General features: G+C 44.5%; 1 protein-coding gene across 2 annotated transcripts in view; it reads right to left on the bottom strand.

Moving 5' to 3' along the window:
• LOC126542783 (techylectin-5A-like) overlaps positions 1–26,730 on the bottom strand; it is a 66,719-nt gene that overhangs the window by 24,435 nt on the left and 15,554 nt on the right. The window contains exons 1-5 of one of the 2 annotated variants that reach the window (XM_050189841.3): positions 23,408–23,810; positions 16,291–16,470; positions 15,503–15,645; positions 15,100–15,205; positions 13,711–13,878 (exon numbers count right to left, since the gene is read on the bottom strand). In XM_050189841.3, the coding sequence (XP_050045798.2) occupies positions 13,711–13,878; positions 15,100–15,205; positions 15,503–15,645; positions 16,291–16,429 (556 nt within the window). In that variant the 5' untranslated portion in view covers positions 16,430–16,470; positions 23,408–23,810. Of the gene's footprint in view, positions 1–13,710; positions 13,879–15,099; positions 15,206–15,502; positions 15,646–16,290; positions 16,471–23,407; positions 23,811–26,730 lie in introns of those variants that run through there. The other variant, XM_072286360.1, reaches the window with a different exon arrangement.

The following is a 26,730-nucleotide window of genomic DNA, read 5'->3' as shown; positions in this document are numbered from 1 at the left end:
CTTCCACTTTCGCAGATGCCGCAAACAAAATGAACGACGCGGCTACGCTGCCTTTGAACGCGATGCGCATTCTCCTTCTAGATCATACAACCGACACTTTGATGATCCGTCCTCTCTCCAATCTCGATCTTATGCCGGCTTCTCCAACACGCCCCCGAGTCGACGTACCTCGAGACGCCGCTCCCCATCGTCAATTCGACGCTCTGTTTCTCCGCTTCGTCCGGCTTCTCAATTCCCTGTCCAGCGCCTGGAAATCTAACCAGAGCAGTTTTTGGAAGGAAAGCTGCAGGTTCGCGAACGTCGAGTAAAACCGTTGCTTCTCAATTATATATGTGTATATATAACCACGTTGAGACGCGCGTACAGGTGTCTCTATATCAAAAACGAAATATACGACGACAGCGATGATATATGCACTGGATGACGCAACGTTTTTGAATAAATGTCAGGAGGAGGGCGCCTCATTTTATTTATGACGTGCGCAGTAGGTCGTGCATGTAACAATTCCTGAAGGAGCAAGGGATGATAACCCCATTTCTTTCGCCATGGCAAGAGCTGACTTACAGGCAGCCGAATCACATTGTGAAGTCAGACAGATAACTGACTCAGGAGAGAGCGGCGCTAGCCATCTATGAGACCAAGCGGCGCATCTGGCCTGTGGACTTTTGCGTAGCCCGTGTACGCCTGGGGACGAGCCAGCATGGCGCAAGAGGTGAATTAAAGTACTTGCCATCAGAAGGAAGGCAATTGAAAGCGTTGGCTAGAAGTTTTTGAAGCTCCGACTAAGTTTATTTCCTAGGGCCCCGATCACATTTCGAGTACGTTGATTTGTCCTGCATAAGCAAGGTCATTTTCTAAGCGTACCCCTTTCGATCCAAAACAACGGCAGCATCAGCTTTCCCGGGAGGTAGAATCACAATGTCGTCATTATTCTGTCACTTTTTGAGGCTTGTCTTTCAGAGGCGGTAAGAGCGGGTGTTTTGACGTTGCTAAGTTTTGAAAGATCTCTAATGGCTCGTGTACGTGTCTCGCTTCGCGCGAAGAGAAAGAGAGTGGAGAAAGGAAAGAGAAGAAAAGCTGCGAGGTCAATCAGACGAGCGCCCGGTTGCTAACCTGCGCTGGAAATAAGAGAAAAAGGGAATAGGAGAAGTTCACTAGGGTTGAGGATTGGGCGAGTTGGTATTGCATTCTAAAACTGGTACAGCGCAACGTAGAAAGGAAGAAACAAACCGGCTCGGCTGGCTAGCTCGGCTTGTTTCTTCCTTTCTACATTGCTTTGTACCAGCTTTAAAACAAGAAGGATATAGGGGAGCGTGTGAGCACTGCGTGCACGCGCGGTGATGCATAATATAACTATAAACTGCTTTGCGCAGAAGGCTCACCTTTGCGTACGGCATGCCCCATATCTTCCCGTGTTTGGTACAATGTCAACCTGCTATTATGAGACGTAGTTCTACAGGTCGTGCGATGATATGTGCAAGGCACTCTATGACTGGGATAACGTGCAGGCACCTTTTAACGATGGAATGAATATTTCCCATTTTTAGATGTTTTCATACTTTTTCTTGGTGGCGGCAGCAACGAATTTTGTGCGAAGAGAGACTTCAGGGATAGAATGCTTTCAAGCCGACACTAAGTGAAAAAAAAAAATGTTATTTTTAGGTTCTGCGCTGTTGCCTTGGCCTCGAGTAACCACGCTTGTAGAAGGGGATTTTTGGATTGCAAGATTGCCCGTTTTTCAAAGGGGGTGAGCTCCAGCGGATCCAGGCAACCGAAGCGACTTTGTCGGCACCGGGTTGTGTGATTTGCAGCATAGGTTCACTTGCAGGTGGAACAGAGGGGAGACTTGACTTGGCGGCAGCGACCGCTTACTGCAAGCAGCAACATAGTGCGTCTCTGCCTTTTTGCTGCAGGTTGCTTTCTTGGCTGTCTGCACCACGCACCCTCTATCAGATCCGGCTTCATACACGTGCGTGTACGAGCGTTGATACACCACTTCTGCTGCAAGTGGGGTGCCATCAGCAGCTAGCGACTATCTGCAGTCTGGGCCCTGACGTCACGCACCCAAGCTTCAAAAGGAGCTGTTCACCGACAGAATCTTCACTTGGTGGCAGCGACGGTTATTGTAAGCAGCAACTTTGCGCGTCTCTGCCTTTTTGTTGCAGGTTAGTGCCTGAGAGTTTGTGCGAAAATTCTTTTTGCTTGATTTTCATTGACTTCGCTGCTGCCAAAGTGTTAATTAGTTGTTTCTGCTTGTGAGACCGATATCGAAAACTTAGATACCATTTCGACGCCATTTTCGTGTGTGCCTAGTGTGGTGGCTAAGGAATTGGCAAAGCTCGAAAAGAAGATGAAGGCAGAAATGCTTCGGCTTAAAGATGATTTCATGCAAGAAATTAAGACACTACGAGAAGGCATTCAAAGAAAGCTGAGAGCTGAAATCCGTGATCTGAGAAATGAGCATCAAAGCACCACAAGAAGCCTTGATGTTGCACATGAGTCTACAGATGACTTGCGAAAGAAATTTGAGGCAGAAATTTCTAAAAATGCCGCGTTACAGAAAGCGAATAAAGGCCTGAAGGAAAGGCGGACATTGTCGGAAAGCCGAAATAAAGAACTTGAGACGTGTAGTACAAATGGAGCAATATTCCAGGAACTCAAGTCTAGAAATAAAGGGCGTGCTGAGAGAAGACGGAGAAAACGTCCGGGACATCGTTTCCAAAATAGACCACGCTGGTGGTGAGGTAATAGCTGAAACCGATATTGAGTGTTGTCATCGCGTCCCGACTCGCAACACTCGGGAAACGAACATAATTGTTCAACTCAAACATTACAGACACAGCAGGAGAAAATTCCCTCCCCCCAGCCCGAAACTGAACAGGGCTCAGGCTGTTACTTTCAGGCTTTTACAGACGAGATCGTACCTCACGCCGAGAGCGCTTAGTTGGATAGACCCGAACTTTCCGCAATCGTGCTCCAAGTACGGTCACGCGTGCCGCTCCTTCGACCACATGCTCTGGCTGTGCCCGTACAACGCGGGCTCCGACTTTCATAACAAGTCCAAGTGGGACGCCTTGCTGAAGAGCTCGGATTTCCCAAACCAACTACAGGCCGTCCAGAGGGCCCGCGACGTCACGGAGAGTCACCATCTCCCTGTCCCGTCGTGGGTGGAGCCACCAACTTGATCGGGGAGCCTTCGGTTCCCCCCAATCAAGTTCCTCAGGACACTCTAATAAAGTTCTTGTCACTGTCACTGTCAATTGTCCGTGCAAAACGTTAAGCGATACCAGAGAAGGCAAGGAAGGCTCGGATTACTAACTCTGACGTCGGGCTAGATAACACAGCACCGATGTACGTAAATGAACGCCTCTGCCCGGCTCTAAAGAAGTTGCTTGGCATGGCTGTGAAGCGAAAGCATGACAGCCACTAAAGGTCGGTTTCGACCTTCAATGGAAAAATCTTCGCCAGGCAGTCTGAGACTTCTGATGCCATACAGATTATTTGCGAGGACGACCTTGAAAATATAATTTAAACAGTGTTGGCTGACTGTAATGACGGTGAATTACCAGGAGTTTGTTTCACCTAATCTGACAACCTTTGCCCTAAGCCTTTAAACTCTGTGCTACATTTTAATGCACAATCTGCCGAAGGGACACTACAATATTACACACTGAGTAAGTGAATTCTCTTTTAAATTTGACATAGTTGTGATGACAGAGACACGGTATAACGAAGAATGCGATACTTTGTGTCTTGAAGGCTACAAAAATTTCTTTATGAACCGCACAAATCGGGGTGGAGGTGGCGTCGCTCTTTACACCGACATCTCTAAATACTATGAACTCCTAGCAGATTACTCGGTAATTACCAATGACTACGAATTTTTATGTGTAAAAAATAGCTTTGAGCTACTTACTGTGGTGTATCGCCCTCTAAACAGCAACCTAATGTCGTTTATGAAATATTTTGAAGCATTTCTGGAATACGCTCGCTCGAATTATCTTACATTAATTGCGGTGGTGACTTCAACATAAATGTTCTTGATGACATACCTATTGTACGTGACCTTACGACGCGGCTACTTTTGTCAGGCTTTGTTAATATAATCAAAACACCTACTCGAAAAACGGTGTGCACTTCGCCTGCTCTATAGACTTGCTAAGTACAAATTGTGAAACTAGAAGTCGTTGCGCTGGTACATTAGCATGGGAAATTAGCGACCATTGTCCAATTTTTATGCGTTATGATGCTCCGGGGAAAGCTGGAAAACGTCAGTGCGACTCAGTTACTATTCGGTGTATCTCCGATGATGCCTTAGAGGCTTTCAAATCTATTACATCTTTGCAAGATTGGTCTTGCGTATATGAAAAAAGAAATGTGAATGGCGCATATTTGAAATTTCTGGAGACATTTACGAACATTTACATGACTAACTTTTTTAAACCTTTAGGCCACCCAGAAAAGTAAGAAAATCATGGGTAACATTATCACGCAAAAGGTAAATAAATCGCAAAAATAAGCTTTTTCACTTTCTTAAAAACAAGATGTCCTACTGCGCTGAAGAAGTTGAAAGAAGTTAGAAATTAGCTCAATTCGGAACTACGGCGAGCTAAGGCAACTTACTACGAAAATATTTTTGGTAACATTTCGAACAAAGACTCCTCCGTGGCATGGAATGCAGTAAATAAAGTTTTAGGCCATGAAAGAGAAAATGCGTCTTCAGAATAAATAACGCACGAAAACAGAGTATATACTGGTGGTGCTCTGGCGGAATTTTTCAATAAGCATTTCATTGGCAATAACACTCCTGCTACAAACCTCCTTCTCGGCGATGACTTGGCCAATATCTGCATCGAGAGCATGTTCCTTCATCCCTCGGACGAAGTTGAAATTTATAGGACTGTCATGTCTCTAAAGAATACGGGCGCATTAGATATCGACAACCTCCAAATTAGGCTAATCAAAACAATACTTGAATACATAGTGCCCGTACTTACATACATATATAATTTGTCGATGGAATTAGGTGAATTTCCTGATGCAATAAAAAGATCAAGAGTGTCTGTTGTATATAAAGGCGGAGTGAAAAACGTGCCTAAAAATTACCGACCAATATTGATTATATCTATCGTTGCTACAGCCTTTGAAAAAATCTTGCATTATCGGCTCAAGAACTTTTTTCAGAGGATACAGCTTTTTTCAGAATCACAACATGGTTTTTGTAAAAGACAATTAATAGAATCAGCATTATTAGAATTGAAAGAAGACGTACTAATAGACATCGAAAATAAACTGATAACTCTAGCCTCATTCATAGAATTTAGCAAGGCGTTTGATTCACTTGACCATGAAATGTTTACGCATAAGTTATCGATATGTGGAGTACGTGGTAAACCTTTAACTTTAATTAGATCTTACCTTTCTAACAGAAGTCAGTATGTATGTATCGGCACGAAAAAAATCATCCTTACTAACAATAACGACAGGCGTACCGCAAGGAAGCGTATTGAAACCGCCCCTGTTATATGTTTACATAAATAGCATAACTAACATTGATTCTACAGTAAAATGCATTATATACGAAGACGATTGCACCGTGCTTCTTTCTGGTCCTGACGCGACCGAACTGGAAATTGACTAAAATCACATATTTGACAAGCTTGTCAGCTGGTCTTCATCAAACTCACTTAAAATTAATCCTTCAAAAACAAAACTTATGTTATTTCGAGCCAGAAACAAGGCTAAGAGGTTAGAGCACGTCATTAGATGCGGAAACGATGACATTGAAATAGCTGAGGAACACACTTTACTCAGCGTAGCACTATATTCAAATCTTACGGGGGATTCACACATTTTAAACATTTAGAAAAATCTTGCGTCCGTCAGTGGTACGATGTCGCGTTGTCGTGTGCTTTCTTTAAACATAAGATCAAAATATATTACGCACTGTTTGCTTCTCGAATTAATTGCTGTAGTTTGGTCTGGCTAGCAACGACTAAAACGAACATAAAGAAAGTTCAAATATTGCAGAAAACAGCTATACGACAGATTGCATACCTGGAATATTGTGAATATAGTGTGAGCGCTTTTCAAAACTTCAGCATAATTCGCGTAAAAACCATGTATAATTATCGTGTTCTGGTGTTTTTTTTCGTGTTCTGGCGAACTGTCTAACTAAAATATTTAGGCAGTTCTTAGAAACAACGGCGATATCATGTCTGCACAGGCCTGTGTTATATACACGCGGCACAGACATGTGGTTTCGCCCAAGTTATCGCACAGATTACAAACTAAAAATGCCGCAACACAATCTTCGTTTACTTCTGAACAAATATAAAGAAACGCAATACATGTCGAAATCTCAGCTGCGAGCATTTTTTGTAAAAGCATTGTAATAAATGTTTGTTGTATCAATTAAATTTATATGTATGTATGTATGTATGTATGTATGTATGTATGTATGTATGTATGTATGTATGTATGTATGTATGTATGTATGTATGTATGTATGTATGTATGTATGTATGTAATCCTCGTATTTCTGGTTCTCGTGTATTGATGATACTCTTTTTATTTTCATTTTATATTATTTTTTCAGTTGGCTTTGTTTATCAGCATATCAGCTTAAATTTTCACTTCCTATGTATTGTCAAGTATCTCGTTTTTGCCGTTTCGCTGTATCTGTCTTGCACCGGCTACTTGGGCTTCTGTCAAGCTGTCTACACAGCTTTTTGCCCAGGTAGCCATCCAGTACTATCTGGTGAATAAATTGAATTGAACCAAAAAATTGACTTCAGGGAAATGAATTGACGAATCACGCTCAGTACGGTTCCGCCATGCCTTCCGAGAATAGCAGTGCAGTTAGGTTCTCGACGAAAAATCGTCTGCCGAGGAAAGGTCATAGCAGAGTGGGACGCTCGGCCAATGCAAGAATAAATCATACAATGACGCTTCGGTGCCCGTACGAGAGCCTTGTTAGGAAAAAGAAAGAAGATAAAAGAAAGAAAGAAAAAGAAAGTGAAATTCACCGCAACCATGACTACATATGCACTTGATGTCGTCATCATCATCAGCCTATTTTATGTCCACTGCAGGACGAAGGCCCTTCCCTGCGATCTCCAATTACCCCTCTCCTGCGCCAACCGATTCCAACTAGCGTCCGCGAATTTCCTAATTTCTTCGCCCCACCTAGTCTTCTGGCGTCTTCGACTGCGCTTCCCTTCTCTTGGCACCCATTCTGTAACCCTAATGGACCACCGGTTATCTAACCTACGCATTACATGCCCTGCCCAGATCGATTTCTTTCTCTTAATGTCAATTAGAATATCGGTTATACCCGTTCGTTCTCTGATCCAAACCGTTCTATTTCTGTCTCTTAACGTTATGCCTAGCATTATTCCTTCCATCGTTCTTTGCGCGGTCCTTAACTTGTTCTCAAGCTTCTTTGTCAGCCTCCAAGTTCCTGCCCCATATGTCAGCACCGGTAGAATAGATTGATCGTACACCTTTCTTTTTAATGATAATGGTAAGCTTCCAGTCAGGATCTGACAATGTCTGCCGAATGCGCCTCAACCCATTTTTATTCTTCTGTAAGTTTCCTTCTCATGATCAGGATCCCCTTAGTAATTGACCTAGGTAAACTTACTCCTTCACTGTCTCTAGAGGCTGAGGGGCGATACTGAACTCTTGTTCCCTTGCCCGGCTATTGATCATTATCTTTGTCTTCAGTGTAATAATCTTCAACCCCACTCTTACACTCTCTCTGTTAAGGTCATCAATCATTCGTTGTAACTCGTCTCCAGTGTTGCTGAGCAGGACAATGTTATCTGCAAATCGAAGTTTTCTGAGATATTCACTGTTGATCCTTACTCCCAAGCCTTCCCAGTTTAATAACTTGAATACTTCTTCCAAGCTCGTAGTGAATAGTATTGGAGAGATTGTGTCTCCCTGACTTACCCCTTTCTTTATAGGTATCTTCCTACTTTTCTTGTGTATAATTAAGGTAGCTGTGGAATCTTTGTAGATATTTTCCAAGATGCTTACGTAAGCGACCTGTACTCCTTGATCACGTAATGCCTCTATCACAGCTGGTATCTCTACTGAATCGAATGCCTTTTCGTAATCTATGAAAGCCATATAGAGAGACTGATTGTACTCTGCAGATATCTCGATTACCTGATTAGTGACATGGATGTGATACATTGTAGAATATTACTTCCTGAAGCCAGCCTGTGCCCAGTGTTGCCGTTATTCTATTGGAAATTATATTGGTGAATATTTTAAATAATACTTGGAGTAAGCTAACGGGCCTATAGTTTTTCAATTCTTTAACGTCTCTCTTTTTGTGGATTAGCATATTGCGCATTCTTCCAGTTTTCTGGGATCCTTGCAGCCGATATACACTTCGTATGGAGAGCCGCGCGTTTTTCAAGCATCATATCTCCTTCATTTTTCATTAAATCGACTGTAATTACATCTTCTCCTGCCGCTCTTCCCCGTTTCATGTCGTTTCATGACGTAGCGTTTTTGAATAACCATTAGGAAAACGACCCTTTGTATTGTATGTGGCATGAGCAGTAGACTGCATGTGTAATGATGCTTAGGGGACGCAGGATGAAAAATTATTTCTTTTAGTGACGACAGAGGGTAACTTCCAGTTAATGTAGTGACCTGTATTTTCGTGGTGCTCGACCAGAGAACTCGAGGCACGGTATACTGGCATATTAGTATGCTTTAGTATAATTGAACTACACAGTTTTGAAAGGGCCTCAACTTTGATTAATCCCGTATTATCGGGCCCATTTACCTCTTCGCCGTATAAGCAGCATTACTCTAATCTCCCGTGCTTTCTGCTTGTGTTTCATAGCTGAAGCACACAATTTTGAACTCAGAAAAGTTGGAGACGACATGGCTGACAGCAGATACCTGCCACAACTAATTAGGTCTCAAGACAGACGTGTTGGTGTCCTCCCTGCTAAAACCTCTGCTGTAAGTGCAACAATGAAGACGCGGGCTTCGATCCCTTAAGCCTCCGAATTAAGTGAACCACTATAAAAAATTTTCCAAAATGAATGCCACCCGTGTCTGCCATGTTTCTGCAGGTTAGCTCAAGCACCAGTTCGACAGAGTTAAAGACCGCACTGAAAAAAAAAAAAAAGAATTCGCTGTGTTGTTTACAGAATCCCGTTACAAAATTTCCAGGCAAGCTACATTGGTGAAACAGGAAGCTTAAAAATAAGGTACCACCACTAAAATGACGTGGCCAAACATTGTTTCTCTAATTCCCTGACCAAGTAGCACATAAAAGCCCGCTCAGAGCATTAATTGTAAATCGGCCTCTGTCACCGCTAAAGGAGAAAAACTTGTCATACCGTTTTTTTTAGAACATATACATACAGTTTACTACCCTTGCTATAAATAGAATTAGGCGCTCTCTTGATAATAGTCATTCAAAAAAAGTTACGTCATCAAGTGCAAATATAATCACGATCGCTGTTATTTCCGTTGTTGTGATCAAGGAGCCCATTCGGGCGCCGAAACTGAAATAAATGTTTTGTTTTTGTGCTGGCGCGTGTACGGCGTAGCTTTTTGCTTTCATTTTGTTTTGTATACCTTGTAAAAATATCCTATTACGGTCTCTAACTTTAGGGCGTCCTCCTATGTATATTTATCATTTACCTCTTCGCCATGTTAATATTTTTTGTTTGCGTTTCTGATACTGTGTGAAAACACGTAATCGGAACCATGTTTTAATTTGTTTCTCTAAAGTGTCGAGAAAGCTTCAAGGAGGGCATTACGAAGCATTATGAAACTCCATCGGGTAGCGATGGAGTTTCCTTTACCACTAAGAAAAAAAGTAGAAGTTTTGCCTGAAGGGTGAAGCATTGACAGTGACGCAAATTATTAGAATGTTACAAAAAAGTAAGGCTCACAGATTTACTGGCAGCATGAAGTGGAGTAATTAGTGGCTTAGTTAGTCACACCACACGTGTGAACTAAACATGTGTGGTGCCGTGCGGGCAAAGACGCATATGAAGGGAGTTCGCTCGCTGACCGCGAGCACTCCCGATCACAACGCTAGCTTGAAGAGGAGTTCGAGCCAGCAGATCAAGTGACCTCGAGCGGCCAGTCGCGCGGCAATTTTGCGTGTATTCGCGGGCTTCTTTCACGCTCGGAAAAACACTTTTATGTAGCACGTATTGAGCAACAGAAAGCTGTATCGGGAGTTTTTCATGTCGCTCTACAATTTTCTTATTGACACTTTTCATCTAGATATAATAAGTGAGAAGCTTGTTAATTAATTAAGACTAATTATCTAATTAAGCGGAATGAAAAAATAATAATTTGAGTACTTCCAAGCGAAGGCAAACAACATTACCTTGGTTCTGTCCAGCTACGTGGCATTTGCATATCTTTAATGTTTGGCTCCAGTTACGTGAAACACCCTGTATACTGTGTTTCGAATTATTTTCTGCCCGCGTGTAAAACCGCACAGTCTTAAGAGCGCAGCCATATTGTGTCCAACATGCAGAAAGAAGCATACATTGCGGTGAAAGCTTTTGCCTTGGCTTTCATCATCTGCTCTATCCAGATGTCTTGAGTTGCTTACACGCACAAAGAAAGAAAGAAAGAAAGAGAAAGACCCTGTGCCGGTGCTAGACAGTCAGTATACTAGTCCCTCACTTTGGCCTTTGCCGTCGTTCTCTTTCGCAGTGTCACTCAACCTCAAGTGGGATCGCAAAAGGCGCTCGCCGTTCACCCTTCATGACAGGCTGGTCTAGCAATTTTCTCACGGCGAAGAGGACAGCTGCGTACGCCTTCACAAGCTGCAGCCTGACTAGAGTGTACTATATAATATATATTATAAAGTTAAAGTGTTCTACGGTACTACCGCCGTCACATCGTCGTCTCCAATATGAGTTGCAGCAGAGAGTCACAACGTTAGGAGATCCTGAAGAGCTTCTTTTCAATAACAATCGGGAAAAAATTGTGCTACAATGCGTGATAATGTGTTTTTTTTTTCATCTGATGATGGTATGGTTCTTGCAGCGCCTACCGTTGGAAGTTTATTTCATCATCAATTCAAGCATTTCGCTGTTATGCTTGAGAAGTGTGCAGCGTGTTAATTTTTCTATCAGTGGTGTATCCACAATTTCGTCTCGGGGGCGGTGTTATATGCGTCCATCTGCTCTGGCATGATGCATGCGTACTTCATGGTGAAATAATTACGGTGCTGGCCAAGCAACTTAATGTCCGGAGACGAAGCTCACAAGTCAGGAACCGTATTGACAAAAAATAAGTATCCGACGATTACGATACTCCCGGATGTCAAATTTGAGCTCAGCTCGATACGTGTTTTCATTTCGCGATATATTGAGGCAAATAATTTCAAACCGAAATCATCGCACCCACTGGCAGTGGGAGGGAGGGGCCGTATGGCATGATGAGCGACATCGGAGTCAGCTGTCGAAGAAGACGATGTACGCACGAGCAGCGGCGTTCGCGCGTTTGCGCGTTTACGCCGAGGGATGCCGGCGCTCAACCCAGGAACGCGCATCTAACTAAAAGTTGTTACGCGAGAACTGTTCGTAAGATCAGCTGCCAGCCAGCCGCAAGTTTTGGACGTAGGTGACCGGCCAATGGCAAGGTGCACTACGAACAAAAAGCTTCGAGAATTTGGCCCCTGGCTTGCAGAGTGCGCTACAATGTATTGTAAGTTCACTGGTTTACCCTCGGGTAAGTTTCAGGGTTCATGACCAAAATGCGCGAAGGTACGCCCAGGAGCTCTGTGAATGTATTTTGAGCGTAGGGGCAGAAAACAGGGCCTCTTTGCGGCCCTGCACTGCTGTTGTGAAACCAATAAATAAATTACTACGCTGGAGGGGGCTCAGTGCCCGCGTGCAAAGGGGAGCTTAAAGGATCAACATGCGTTCCGTGCGCAGGTCTTTAATAAGCGTTTCGCAATAATACCCTGGTGTTGGGCTGCTGAGCACGAATGCGAAAACACCCGTGTACTTAGCTTTAGGTGCGCGTTAAAGAGCCCCCAGATGGTCGAACTTTCCGGAGTCCTCCTCTACGGCGTGCCTCATAATCAGAAAGTGGTTTCGGCACGTAAAACCCCATAATTTAATTTAATAATACTGAGACACTCTGAATGCGGTACGTGTGGCTCTATATTGCTTATTTTGCACCATTATATCTACTGAAATTAGGCGTTATGACGCGTTTTCGCGTCTGTGTACGGTACTGTATGTTTCAATCGCATCAAGGTGCGATCTGCCATGAATGAAGAACGCCTGCTGAGTGCCGATCGGGCAATGTAGTAGCTTCCGTGCAACAGAAGTGCGCGCGAGACCTCAAGAAGGACTGCTTGCGCAGTAAAGTAGAAATATTGTTTTTATTGTAGTGTTACCAAGTAAACATTTGCTATCTTTTCCGGATATTTCATAGTAATACTATGAAAAATTGGTTCGTTAAATTAGTTCAAAAGTCTGCCTTATTACGACTTTTCTGCCCTTCGCATGCTACCTGCGTTTTCTAATTTCAATTTGATTTTAAAGAAAGGTAACCTGTGGCCGATGGCGCAATCCTGGCTTTTATGATTGTTTAATTTAATTATGGGGCTTTACGTGCCAAAACCACTTTCTGATTATGAGGCACGCCGTAGGGGAAGACTCCGCAAATTTTGACCACCTGGAGTTCTTTAACGTGCACCGAAATTTAAGTACACGGGTGTTTTCACATTTCGCCCCCATCGAAATGCGGCCGCCATGGCCGGGATTCGATCCCGCGAACTCGGGCTCAGCAGCCGAACACCATAGCCACTGAGCAACCACGGCGGGTCGGCTCTTGAGATGAACGTCTTCAAAAGGCGAACGCTATAGTAGTACAACAAATCGCGATGTTCTGTTAGCTAAGAAGAAATTTTCTGCAAAACGATTTCAATCATTCATTTTGGGACACATGTTGCAATGGTGAAGCCGAGCATTTAGGGTAATATTTTATTATTATGCATCCTGAGATTCTCTTACATGCTTCCAAATATTTGTCAATACGAAACACCCTGACACTCCGTTTCTTCTTGTTCTGCAGCGGGTGATAAAAACTTCTGGGAAAAATATCTGGTAAATCTATGTACTTGTCAGCCTATATCCGGAATGGGCATATCAAAACCAGTGCTATTCAGATGACATCAGCTACGTGTATGACATCATCACTGCCAACCGTCAATCCCACACTTACTACATATGCCCCAATGTGAACAATGATAAAAGTAATATTGTTGGTAATTATCTAAGAAGGCAATGAGACTTTACGTGCAAGTAATACCCACTTTTTAAGTAAGCCGCTTGAAGAGGCAAAATTGCGTTACGAGTCTCAGATAAACTTTGTTCTACGATAGCATCACATTACTTATTCGATTAACCGTGCACATCGTGAACTAGTTCCCGCCAGTTCAGAGCCAGTTCTCGCTCGTGCTGAACCGGCACGGGAATGCTGCGAACTCGTTCTGCGCGAAGCCTGCAATGTGTGAACCGAATTGAAACGCGCAGATGCCGCCATAATAAGCTGCCGAAACGAATAGCGATGAGTGGCACTTCCTGAACTATACTTCCAAAAGTGCAGGCGAATCCAATAACCCTATCGCAGATTTTCGGCACAAGCTCGTTAAAACAGGCGTGGCTAAGCGCGGGTTGCAAAGTTTCGCACCTGCGGGTCCGAGGTGCTTCCCCACTTGAATCTTGAAGAGGTCGGCCTCCGACGCAATCCGGACGCTCTCGTAGTCGACCGACACGCTGTCCTCCGTGTTGTTGCTCAGCACGACGCGGAGGGCCATCTCTTCGTCGCCGGAAGTCAGCGTGTGGAGGGCATGGTTGCCTGCCAATGGGATAGACCCGACGTCCTAATCGGCGGCTATCATCATAATCATCATCTCATATCCAGTGCTGCTCACCGACTCAAGATGTATCCGACGTATTAATCGTAATTTTGAACACATTCTTGCCATAAAATGAACTCCTGATGCAGACTGGCACAGCATTACTGCCAGTTTCGACGCATTAAAAACGACTGTATATAATATATATATACAGAAAAATGGGAATTTGTAAGACGCCATCATTGACTGACAAGCCACAATACACATTTAGAAGAACTGTAGGTTGTCACGCATCTGAGAGCCAAAACGAAAACCCGTAAGACGTCTCCAGAACAGGCAAACTTCGCACTTAAAGAAACATTCTTTTCACCGGATCAATTCACAGAAGGAGAACAAAGTGGTATTCGTGGCACGTGTCTTTTACATCCATTTCCTGTGAATTCAGGCTCTGAGCTGTGCTATGCGCATGAATCCATAAACCATGTACCATATGACTGCCCTCCATGGAACTCCATGGGTTGGATGATACTTTTGTCCATCTCGACAGCCAACTGTTGTCAAAGGACATTATATTGGGCTCTTGGCGTTACTGTAAATCAAGTTCTAAGGCCTTTTGGGCCTTCATTGATTTGTTTGAAAGTACGGGCTTGCGTTTCAAGGCTTTGGGTAGGCCTATTATCTATGAGGTTTGCCTCTTGCCTCTGTTGTTATTCATTTTTCCACGTTAATCAGTATTTTTTGAATAATAGTCATCACTCACAGTACATTAGTCCATATATCTATAAATGGAGCAACCAAGTGCACATGCATGCTTCCAAATTCTCCAACTGATCCCCTAGCTAAATTTTTCTCGACAGAAAAACGAAAGGAGAACTTTATTTATAAGCCAACGCAAAGCAATAACCATACCAAAAATTTTGCCATATGAAGTGTGATATATCCTAATTCTGAGGGAAAACAGCAAGCGCGATATATCTTTTGAGGTTGTTCTAATATAAATGCAGGTCAGTGCTATCATTTTATTTAATTTAATTTGTAGAGCGTCGGTTGGATACCTGCACGCAGCTAGCGTTTCTATGTGAAATGATTTTGACCCAGTTGTAACCACTTTTCATATGTAGGTTTTTAGTCCTCGGATTTCACTCCATTCTCTTTCTTTAGTAGTACTTGCTCTCACGTTCGGTTCACTCCGCTCTCCTTCCTTCCGCTTCCCGCCTTACCGATCCAGTATTCATCAGAAGGATTCCCGAAACCATTCGCGTACTCCGTCCAGTTTCGATAGAAGTGGAACACTCTGTTGCCAAACTGTCCCCTTCTCTGGATCACCTGCGCATAAAGAACTACATTACACACTCAAGGAAAGCAAAGGGCAACCCGAGCTTCCACTCTCGTCCCGCAACATAACTCTAATTAAAAAAAAAAGAGACACTGCTCAATAATGTGCTCAGGGGCATGAATAGGTGACAGATCCTTCCTGCGCGACTTTTTAAAGTTCTTTATCCGAAAAGTCTATGTATGTTCTAGAACATCCTTAAGCAGCATCTGTAGTAGTATGTTAGTAGTATGCTTTAACGGCAGGTTTCACTCTCGCTTTACGGACTGCACTATGCCGGTCAAGCCCACCGTCCACCCTCCGCCGTCCGTCTCCATGTCGCAGTAGACCCTCTGCCCGGACGGACCGGCTGCCTTGTGGAATATGGTGTACACCCCGCTTGTGCTCTGTCCAGACCGCAGGAGGTCGCCGCAGTGCCGCGGTTGAACGGCATCTGCGGAGCGCGAAAGGTGAGAAAATCCGACATCGCGGAGTGTTAGTTTCTGTTGCTATCAGTAGTACGCATGCATATAAATTAAAGAACACAAATAAACTCGTCCATGTAAGGGACAAAAAACAGTTTTGAGATTCAAGATGCAAGCATCACGAAAGTTGGTATTTTAATATATGCAGGTTCTTGTACTTCGAACTTATTTATTTAACCTATTTATTTTATTATTTCCCTCCTCTCTTGACAATGGTAATCAGAAATGGGTGGTGCATAAGCGATAGCTGGCCCTTTGGAGTTGCTTCATGAGTGATGCACAACGAGCGGAAAGAGGACACACTCAATATAAAGGCTTTGCTTTCCAGCAGCGTTTGATAAGCGAAAGACTCGATGACTAATCGAACAACTTACACGCACTTTATCTTCTAACTTTCTAGGGTTTCAATGTAGAGGCGTTGCGTAATCTACATAAAGCAAACACGGTTACAAAAACAAAATCATATACCGTACAACGAAAGTATACAGGCTTAATTTTTGTTCGCACAAGTGTGTTCCTCTAAAAACATTGCAGTAGTTGGGAGATGGTTTCGACATATTGATAACTCATGGGCGTTAGCTACTCTGATATACTACAAAAAAAAAAATACTTACTTTTGACGTCAGCAAGTATTTGCGCCAATTCGTGCACTAGCTTCTCCGCTTCTGCAATAGATGGCCCCACTGAGGGGCTTTGCGCCACAGCGCTAGCAAAGGCAACGACGACGCACAGAAGGGCGACGCTGCGCATCATGGTTAGCACCGACACAGCACTGGTCCAGGGCGTCCTGGTGACTGCGAGTAGAACAATCGCTGTAGGCACGTTGACTGCTTTAAAACCGTTGCCAGAACACCCAGTCACAGAACTAAATGATCAAATACGGCCATTTTGACAACGTTGAAGGACATTTTTCTAGCAGCATTGGGAAAAAGGCGTGCGCCACTTGTACCAACGGCGGAAATGGGGTCGAATCGATGCAATTCCACATATAACACAAACAAAACCACCATGCGACACGTGACAGGGGCAAAAAAAAGAAAGACGGGGGAAAGGGGGAGGACAAGCTTTCTTCCAGTACAGCATCTGTTAGAGGGAAGAATTGCATGCGCACGACAGAAATGAAGAAAATCTAATGAGCATATGCCACATAAAAGTGGTGTTGCACTCGATCAGGCATAACATTGTTGAACCAATACCTAAAACACAACATAACTGCACACACAAAAGAAGATTACGGCTATAAACAACAGTACGTACACAGAGCTGTAAACAAAGTAATGCATGTAGAAACACCATAATGACGGGGCAGGTGTGAGAGACCTAGCAAGGCTCCTCTCAGATTCGTTTTGTGCCACGCTATCTAAGCTAACTCCCACAGGGAGGGCAGCGTTTAATTTGCGCGCCTCGAGCCAAGGGAGGTGTTGTCCATGCCTCGTAAGACTGCGCTAGCCTGGTGTGTTTCTCCGGGAGCGGGCGAAGGCGCTCGCAGTTCCACAGAAGGTGTTTTATGCCTTGCTTGATGGCGATATCATTGCAGTACGGGCAGGGATTCAGAGGCTGGGCGTGGGCAGCAGAACGGTCCTTTGCGTCACCGTCGTTTCGTTCGGCCTCCCCAATATAGGAGCATCACTTGTGCTACACGTCCTAAGTTAGGGCGGCTTAGTAGTGGGCCTTGTGGATAAGTACATGCGCACCCGCCTGGGCGGGCCTTGCGGGAGGGTGTGCTCGTTGCGTGGGATCGTGTCTCGTAAAGCCTTATTTCTGATCTGCTTCTCCTGTGCTATGAGGCTCGCTGGGTCTACGTCGATCAGAGGTGGTACCTGGTGGTTGGGAAGTGAATGAGGCATGCGGTTTCGCGCACTCGCAAGCATGTCGGCCGCCTCGTTTCCGATGCTGCCCGCATGTCCCGAACCCAGTCAATACGGACTCAAAGGTCACGTCCTTCTTGAGAAGTGATTTTAATTCCCTCTTGATCAAGTCAGAGAATGAACCGGATGGAGTTGATCCATGTAGCTGCATGGTGGCCTCGGTATGTCGCACAGTATAGCTGGGTTCCTGTGTTGTGTCAGAGGAAGCGTGCCACTTTATTGCGTACAACTACAGGTTCTCCCGCTCAATTTAATCCGAGCGCCAGTCAATTTAATCTAAGCGCCAGTCAAATTAATCCAAGTGCCAGTAATTTTAATCCGAGCGCCACTCAATTTAATCCAAACGCCACTCCATTTAATCCAAACGCCAGCCGAAATAATCCAAACGCCAGTGAATTTAATCCAGGCAAAACGGAATTCAAGAACCTTTGGATTTCAAGACTTCGGAAAATTTGCGAACATATTATGAGTTAACACCTTGAACATGAAAGAGCGGGGTGGTAAACCAGTAACTATCCTGCCACGGGACTAACGACAACTTTTGGAGGTTTTGAAGAGAAAAGCTTCACTGCGCTAGTCAACACCGCGCATCGCGCGAGCCGGCGCATGTCGGAATTGGCTCCGTGAGCGTGTTCGGAGTCGAATTGGCTCCGTGAGCGTGTTCAGGGTCGAATTGGCTCCGTGAGCGTGTTCGGGGTTGAATTGGCTCCGTGAGCGTGTTCGGAGTCGAATTGGCTCCATAAGCGTGTTCGGGGTCGGCGCAGGTGGCCACTGCCGCGCGCTATGCATCATCGTTTGCGTCATCCCTCGTGAGGCCATGACGCTATTCGGCATGAAAATTCGAGATCATCGCAGTGAGCGCATCACTAGTAATGACTAAAAACTCGGCGGTATCAGTTGGCAGTGGTAACGCAAAATTGCTCATCGTGCTACAGCTTCATTGATACTACTGGCGGCACTCACGAGGGAAAGCTGCCTCAGGGATAGTAAAATAGGTGAATAATATTCACCAGTGACTTAAGTATACGAGTTTATAGTATGCATAGTGAGTCACTCGTTTCATCGTATTCCATTGGATGTATATGACGTTATGTTGCGCAAAACACCAAGAACCCCGAACTGCGCATTGTATTTCACTTGTGATCACTAGTGACTCGACCATATCAGTTATGCAATTAAGTGGTATTCATGACTGTTTTAGCGGTACCGATGACAATGTCTTTGATTGGAGGCTGCCGATATCGCAGTACAATAGTGAATTGTATCCGCTAGCGACCGAAGACTCCCGGTGAGGGCCTAGTGATTATCATCGAATCAACCTTTATTGTTTCGTTTGATAGCCATGACCAAATCGCATGTGTACCATTAACTCGACGTACTCGTGCTGACGTTTCCTGTCAATTAATTTGGAGAATGTTCATCTTCTGTGTCGCTGTCATAACGAAGTAGAAAATAAAAAAATTGGCAGGGGCTTAGCTAAGGTTAAGCCTGGATACCTCGAAGCGAAAAGGTTCAATGATGCTTATGGTTTAGCTTATGGTTATGCTTTATGATTTAGCCTATGGCTATGCTTTATGATTTAGCCTATGGTTATGCTTACAGTTCGACTGACGGATATGCTTATGGTTTAACTTATGGATATGTTTACGACTTAGTTTATGGTTATGCTTTATGATTTAGCCTATGGTTATGCTCACGGTTTCACTTATGGATATGCTTTGGTTAGCTTATGGTTATGCTATACGTGTGCCTTTTGTATTTATGCAAATTGCTTATCAATGATATATACCATAAGTTATGCAGGATTATTAAACTTCTTTATTCACCATTGTTGGGCACATTGTCTTGCGATTTCTGTACAGCCATAAACCCAGCTTTCTGTATCGGTAGTATCACTCTCTTTTCCTTCCACATTGAATGCGCACGTCTATTCTCCGGCAAGCGGTTATATAGTCGGCCTCTGCGATATACACGCGCTTGTGGCGAACGTCAAACGATGACGCAAAGCGCGCGGCAGTGGCCACCTGCGCCGACTCCGAACACGCTTACGGAGCCAATTCGACTCCGAACATGCTTACGGAGCCAATTCCGACATACGCCGGCTCGCGCGAAGCACGGTGTTGACTAGCGTAGTGAAGCTTTTCGCTCCAAAACCTCTAAAAGTTGTCGTTAGTCCCGTGGCAGGATAGCTACTCTACATAGCGCTCTTTCATTTTCAAGGCGTTAACTCATAATAATAGTCCACACATTTTCAGAAGTCTTGAAATCCAAAGGTTCTTGAATTCCATTGTGTATGGATTAAATTCACTGGCGTTTGGATTATTTCGGCTGGCGTTCGGATTAAATTGAGTGGCGTTTGGATTAAATTGAGTGGCGCTCGGATTAAAATCACTGGCACTTGGATTAAATTGAATGGCGCTTAGATTAAATTGACTGGCACTCGGATTAAATTGACTGGCGCGTGGATTAAATTGAGCGGGAAAACCTGTAGTGTCAACATTCACCCGGAATGGAGCTCCAGTTGGGTGCTGGTTGATTCCTGGTATGTGTAGGCTGAAGATTCCCGGTAGACCTCAAGGGGGGCGGATGGGGGGGTTACCTCAGCTAACGTGGCCTCTCGGGCGTCGCCGTTCCAAGCAGCATTGGTGTAAATTGTCGCCTAGACCTTGGTAGGTGCACTCAAACGCCGTCCTATCATTCGCGTGTCGGTCCTTGTCACGTCTTTTGGGTAGGGTTCGCTTAACCTGTATGTCCTTCTGAGGCGGCACCATGGGTGGTAATCAGGGTAGCTCGGGTCAGACCCCCTCATCAGACATTCGCATCATACGTGTTCCAGCATTGGAGGCGGTCCATCTCGTTTCATTGCTGTGCCGTCTTATTGCGATCGTCACCTCGAGGGAGGGGAGTTCAGAGTAGCCGTATTAATGCTGTATCTTTGTATGTCCTGGAAAGCTGGTGGTCGCACGAAGGGAGTCTCAGTGGAGGATTTCTAACTTAAAACAAACTTAAGAAGAAGACACTCACAAAGAGCCCCGAGGCCGAACTGACTGTAGTGCAGCAAGCGGGTGGTACGAGACCCTGAACCCAACGCCCGGTTTCGGTTTAAGCTCGCACAGTTGGCACGCTGCTATCACGTGGTACGTCTCATCGGCGCTTTAAGAGCGCAATATCTTTGTCGAACGTGCAGTTCCAGAAAGGAGAAGCTAGACGCTTTGTAATATGAAGAAACACTTATTTTGTTCTAAAAATAATCTCCTTGATGGCTTCTTGCGCGTTGTGCTATTGCTGTAGCACCACGGTACAGAGGAGTAGTCGCAAATGAGCTGGAAAACGTTAATTATAAGCATGCGTCCTTCTTATACTTAAACCTTGTAGGAAAACGGCGTGAAAAGGCGAAACGTGAAAAATTTGTCAACTGGCGAGATTACGAACAAAGGCAATTTGCTTCTATGAACATCGTGTAGAGAACATTGACGCATCACATACAAAACCGTGCACTTTAAGACAGACTTCTGATGATTTCCAAGTATTTCGAGACATAATTACCCGCCCCTTAAAAGCACGAATACACGGATGACTGACATCTGAAACGATTTCTTTGACACAAATTTGACACCGGCGTCCGTGATGGGACACCAAATGCAGTGCTCAGGCTTTTTACGTCGCTGCACATGGTGATCGCTGGGGTACAAAATACAGTCACAATGCGTAACAAACACTCCTGAATTCATTGTACACGACTGATTAATGAGCTTTCATGGCCACAGGGATCAACGGTGGTGCAAAAAAGCGCCGGCATCCTCGTGCTCCTGGCATCGTGTTTCATTCACTGAGCACTGACAAAGTGTAAGCCAGACCAAAGTTTGCCCGACGCTCAAAAATTCTTCTACGCACGCTCAAAGCAAACACGCGGGTACAACGTGTTTTCGTTCTTTCAGAACCCAAACGAAATTTTTCGAGGAGCGTTGTTGTTGCGGTTGCTATCCCGAATAATTCTGGCGCATAGCAACAGTGGGGTATTGGCCATGAATCAGCTGCATGTTCCTCGTTTCCTGGCTCCTGCACAGGTATCGTGCAGGGCCGGGCACCGGGCATTTCGCAGGCGCAAGCTACGCGTTCCTGTGTTCTCACTCACAGCGAACGCTCGTCGCGTTTTTGACACGTTTGCGGTCACCTTTGGCGCATTTCTAATTAATAACTTGACTTACGAAAAAAGATTCATATATTGTTGGGGCTAAAAAAAAAAAAAAGAACACGTTACAGATGTTTCCCCGTAAGATTGCGTCAACGCGGCTTCAATTTCAAGAACGGCCACCACGGCGCGGCCGCCATGCCCGAAGCATAGATTGCCCGAAATGCAGCGTATACACCGAGGAAAAAATTCAAGGGGCACTTAGTTGTCTCTATGCGGACGAATGCAAACGCACTGCGACCAGTGTGCGATGCCTGTGCTCTTTCAGTCGTCGAGTGACTAGTTCTTGGGACACATATAGTTCTTGGTTCGACTTCCAAATCATCCGAAGATCGTCGGATCAAGTGCCTCATTTAAGTCTATATTAATTAAGTGTGGCTTAATTAACACCAAAGGTCGAGGGTTCGTCGTCTTTTTGGACCATCGTGTGGTGACGCCAACGTCGACAACGCCTGATTTTCCGCCTCATGAGCCATATAACGCGTTCGCATAAAGACGTAGCTGTCCTCAGTAATCACGTGACCTACTCGGCGATAAAAACGGCGACAAACGCCAAACACCGGGGAAGAGTGCGAGGAAAGCTTTGGTATATTTACCCTTTCGTACCCAGTGCATCTCAATCACTATGGCCTACTGGCCGAGAATGGGCACACACTCAATGGTTCATGTTGTTCGCTCGCTATATATATATATATATATATATATATATATATATATATATATATATATATATATATATATATATGCGTGCGATGCTCTACCAATTGAGCAGCCTAGCTCAATTGGTATAGCACCGCACGCGTAATGCGGCAAGTTATTTTTTCATACACTTTAATTTCATTAATTTAAGATTTCTTTATTTCAATTAGTAAGTACAAGTAATTTCCTCTGTGTTGTCCTTGGTATCTTTGTTTGTTGGCCTCTTATGATATTATTAATATATATAATGACGAACGCCATACCCAGGGGAAGAGCCAAAGACAGCTTTGCTTAAAGAACCATAGACATTGGACGGCGGTTAAAATCCTTCCTCTGTCCACTCACTGTGGCACCATTTTACTTTAGTGTGAAGCACACGACCACTTTAATGAACGCACAAGCATGTCTACAGGCATGTCTTACGTGTTGCATGCCGTGAGAAAGGGTGAATAAATAAACTCTTCTTCTTTGCAATGATTGCAACAAATATTTAACTTGCGAATGAGCTTTGAACCAGTGTTTCAGTTCTCTTCATGAAAAATAAAAGAAAGAAAGGAAAGGAACAACACGATAATAATGATTGTTACAATTTAGGATTTATTTACTCTATGATGACGAGGACAAACTAGAGCACTTACAAAGGATCATCCTATTATTTTTATTTGAATGAAGTGTGCAAAACTCCGGAGTAATATTTTGTAAGCTTAACACCTCGTTTGATAGTCCCATCGTAATTCATGACTGAAGAAGTTAAGTTTCGGTAAACGGGCCGCTCCGTATTGCTCGTATATTCACTATCAATATTCCGAATATGCATCGCTTCATCATATATCAGTGGTTAGATAAAAAGAGTGTAGAAAAAAGGAATGTCGCAATGGAACAGCATATGTACAACTGGCAAGTTTTCAGGCAGGATCAATAATTTCAGTACTTTGCATAACTAATGAGTGCAATGGATGCTTGAAAACTTACCAAACCTGTTCGGTGACGAAGGCGTAAAACCAACTTTGGGATGTTTTCCGTTGAAAACTTTTTTTTGGGGGGGGGGGGGGGGGGGGTAGGAGGGAAGAACGAGCACTGCCTTTGCGATGACCCGATGGACGTGACGGTAAACGCGTTTTATACGGCCACTTGTGCGCGTAAGTGAGCTTGCATTTGTGGACGTGCAATCTTAGGAAAGCCCCAGCCGGCTGCCTATCGTGCCCGTCTGGCCGTGGCCTGACGGGAGTACGCAGATAAGTGGTGCGCACGTGTGACTCTATTTCGTAGCGTTGATCAGTTTTCAGCAAGCATAGACGACCGCTCGTGGACGTCGTCTAGGAGCTTGCACATTTTCCCTCAGTGTTTTGCTTTCCATGTCTGGCCTTTCGTATCAGCAACTTTGCGCCCGTCTGTATGCGCTCGCTGGTCTTTGCGCGCCCTCCCGTGGTACACTCGCGATGCGAAGAACAAGTGGCTTCCGTTCAGATAATGATGGCCACCTGGAAAATTCGAAAATCTGGAACCATATTAAGTACAATTCTTTTCCTTCGATTCTATTCATTTCTTATGGCTATTACGAGTGAGTGGCCGCTATTGGCAATAGCGAATACCTGTCGTCAAGACGGCCAACGACGAAAAAAAAAAGAATGGAAAGAATCTTGACGTAATACGGCCCCTTATGGCCATGCCTACATTACCTCGGCATTAAATGCTGCTCGCCTCGGCGCGGAGACGGGATGACCTAGAGCCTCCTAAATGTCGTCCTTATACGAGGTGTTCTTGGAAGTTAGCAACTGATCTCGCGTATTGCTGCACGCGAGAACATGTTTAAGAACCCAAGGAGCACGGTAAACATGCTGGTATGACGACACTTTACTACTATTAGATAATCTGTAGCTTCAGCGACAAATACAAGCTTATACTCAGTCCGATATTATAACTGAAACGAAAATATCGCACCGGGGTCTGAAAACATCGCACATTTAGCTCTAGGTTCACGTCCTAAGCGCATCTACAGGTTCCTCTTTGTCCCCCGTTTTTCTACTTTCCACCTGCATGTTCCTTGTTTTCTGAGAGCTGTGAAAAAATATTTTTAATCGCTGGCCGGGAACGCTTAGTTAGAGCAATATGTATCACAGTGACAACGATTTAGCAGGCTTTCTTTAGATTTCGCGGCATCACCATCCCGTTTTCTTGGCCACGGACCCTTAATCAGAACTTTGCGACCAATGGTTTGATTGCCCTCTACTGCAACAGATGCAGTTGCCAACTTACATTATAGAAACAACCATTGTGTGCAGGAGTAAGCGTGAAATGACCCTCTTGGTTTAGAAGCTAAATACACAGCAAGTTCTGGCGATGCGTGCATTAGAAAACCTTCAATAATGTTATCCAAAAAAGATCTCGAATATATTTCTTCACCCTTTAGACTAAACAACTCAGTGTAATCAATGTGGCCTCACAGGCGTCTGCTTATCTGCTGTTTTTTAGTGGTTTTGCTTATACTTTCTCCGCAATGTACACGTGTTATATGACGCGTTGGTACGTTAAAGTACAGCTGCGAAAACTGGAAATATATTGTGCAAAGGTAGCGCTGTGTGTTTTCTCTTGTCACCTACGTACGTATCATTGTGCCTGCACTACAACAAATTAGAACATGATTTACCAAAGCGCTTCCATATAGCCAATCTCGTCGAAGTCCATAGGGGCACAGCGAAACACAACAGTTCAAAATGACAATGTCTTCTTTTTATTTTTTTCGGATACAGGACTGTGGGTCTTCCAATTACGCACATTTACAGTGGTAACAAGAAAAATGTTTTCCCAACAGGCAAGTCGGCAGTGCCATCATTTTCATGAGCGCCGTCATCAACGTCATCAGTCATCAAAGTCATGTCATCAGTACTGTCATCAAAGAGCAGGTGCTCAGGTTGTCTCGCTCAGAGCTCGAACAATTGGTTAGGTTTGGCACAAGGGTTGCAGTTTCGGACACTGTCAAGTTGTGTCATGTTGCTTATGACGGCCCTGTTGTTCCGAGTCAATCACAGAGGCCGTAACAACCTTGTAAGCCAATCCAAGCTGATAAAACGGTGAATTCGACAATATGGTGGAGTTCGGCAGCTTTCGGTATTCATACCCCTTCCTCTTGCCCACCTTGTTGATGTTTCTGTGTGCAGGACCAAGCGTTGACTGCTTGTCAAAAGACGGACCGTCGGCTGGACACACTGGTAACGGGTAAGCCATCGTTTCTTAGTGATGTCTAGCCATTTTGTGCAATGTGTTTGTCTAACCTAAAACTAAATTTTGACGCAATAGACCCCACATAATTTCTTGCGTGCACATACATTTTCTCGACACCAGTTCACACAAAAACAGATAGCGCAAATGCCTTTTACTTCTAATATTTGCGCGCTATGCGGCTTTCTCACATAAAGCAACACACAGGGTCCCCGAAGATCATCAAATATGTAGAATGCTAAGGAAGTCGCCAGCGCGAGAACGAGGCGAGAAGTTACTGAAAAGGATTCGCTACAACGCGATCACCACAGCAGAGCGCAGCGTTTCACACGTGCCGAACCTTACAGTGTTCGGTGCCATCTCGTACGCGTGGAGGTCGGGATAAAGCGAAAAGCCAATCGGCACGGAGGAAAAGAGGCACCTTTAACTTTGTCTCCGAGCGAGCCGGGTACGCTGCGGCTCCTAATGCGTTTGTGGCGCAGGCCTCCTTTTGTATTTTATACATACTACAGTGACACGAAGCGTGCGCTCTCCGCGAACGACTCTGTTCCTCCGCACGTAAAACGGCTTCGTTAAGTACGCCTTCGCGTATCCTTCTTGTCAAGCCGCTAACGAAGAAGCGCGGCAGCATGCTTTCAGCTTTTTAATATGTCTGTTTCCGGAACTCAAGTTTTCTATTTTACACCATGGATGTACACATGACTCTCTGTTCTTCTCAATCAATTTTATGCACTTCGGTGACATTACTTTGTCCGTTCTTTCCTTTAGATCTTTATACCAGCGTTGTCATCAGGCCACTTCGTCAACCTCAGCTCTACCCTCGCCATATGGCAAAAAATAATTCCGGCAGAGTAAGAAAGAAAGCTGTAAGAAAGTTCAGAGCCGGAGGAATCAATGAAGTCGGCTGATCCTTCTTTTTGCCTTTCTTTTTATTGAAATGAATATTAGGAGAGGTTGGCGCCTTTATGGTGGCACCGGCTACTCCTTGTTACTTGGCAAAGGAAACAAATTTGTATAAAAGGGAGAATAGCGACACGAAATATGGCACTCAGTAGAACACTGGATGAATAAAAATA

The sequence above is a fragment of the Dermacentor andersoni genome, chromosome 2 (assembly GCF_023375885.2).
Source record: "Dermacentor andersoni chromosome 2, qqDerAnde1_hic_scaffold, whole genome shotgun sequence".
In the NCBI taxonomy this organism is placed as follows: domain Eukaryota; kingdom Metazoa; phylum Arthropoda; class Arachnida; order Ixodida; family Ixodidae; genus Dermacentor; species Dermacentor andersoni.
Note: the sequence above shows the minus strand (reverse complement) of the source record. Positions and strands in the feature narration are given on the sequence as shown.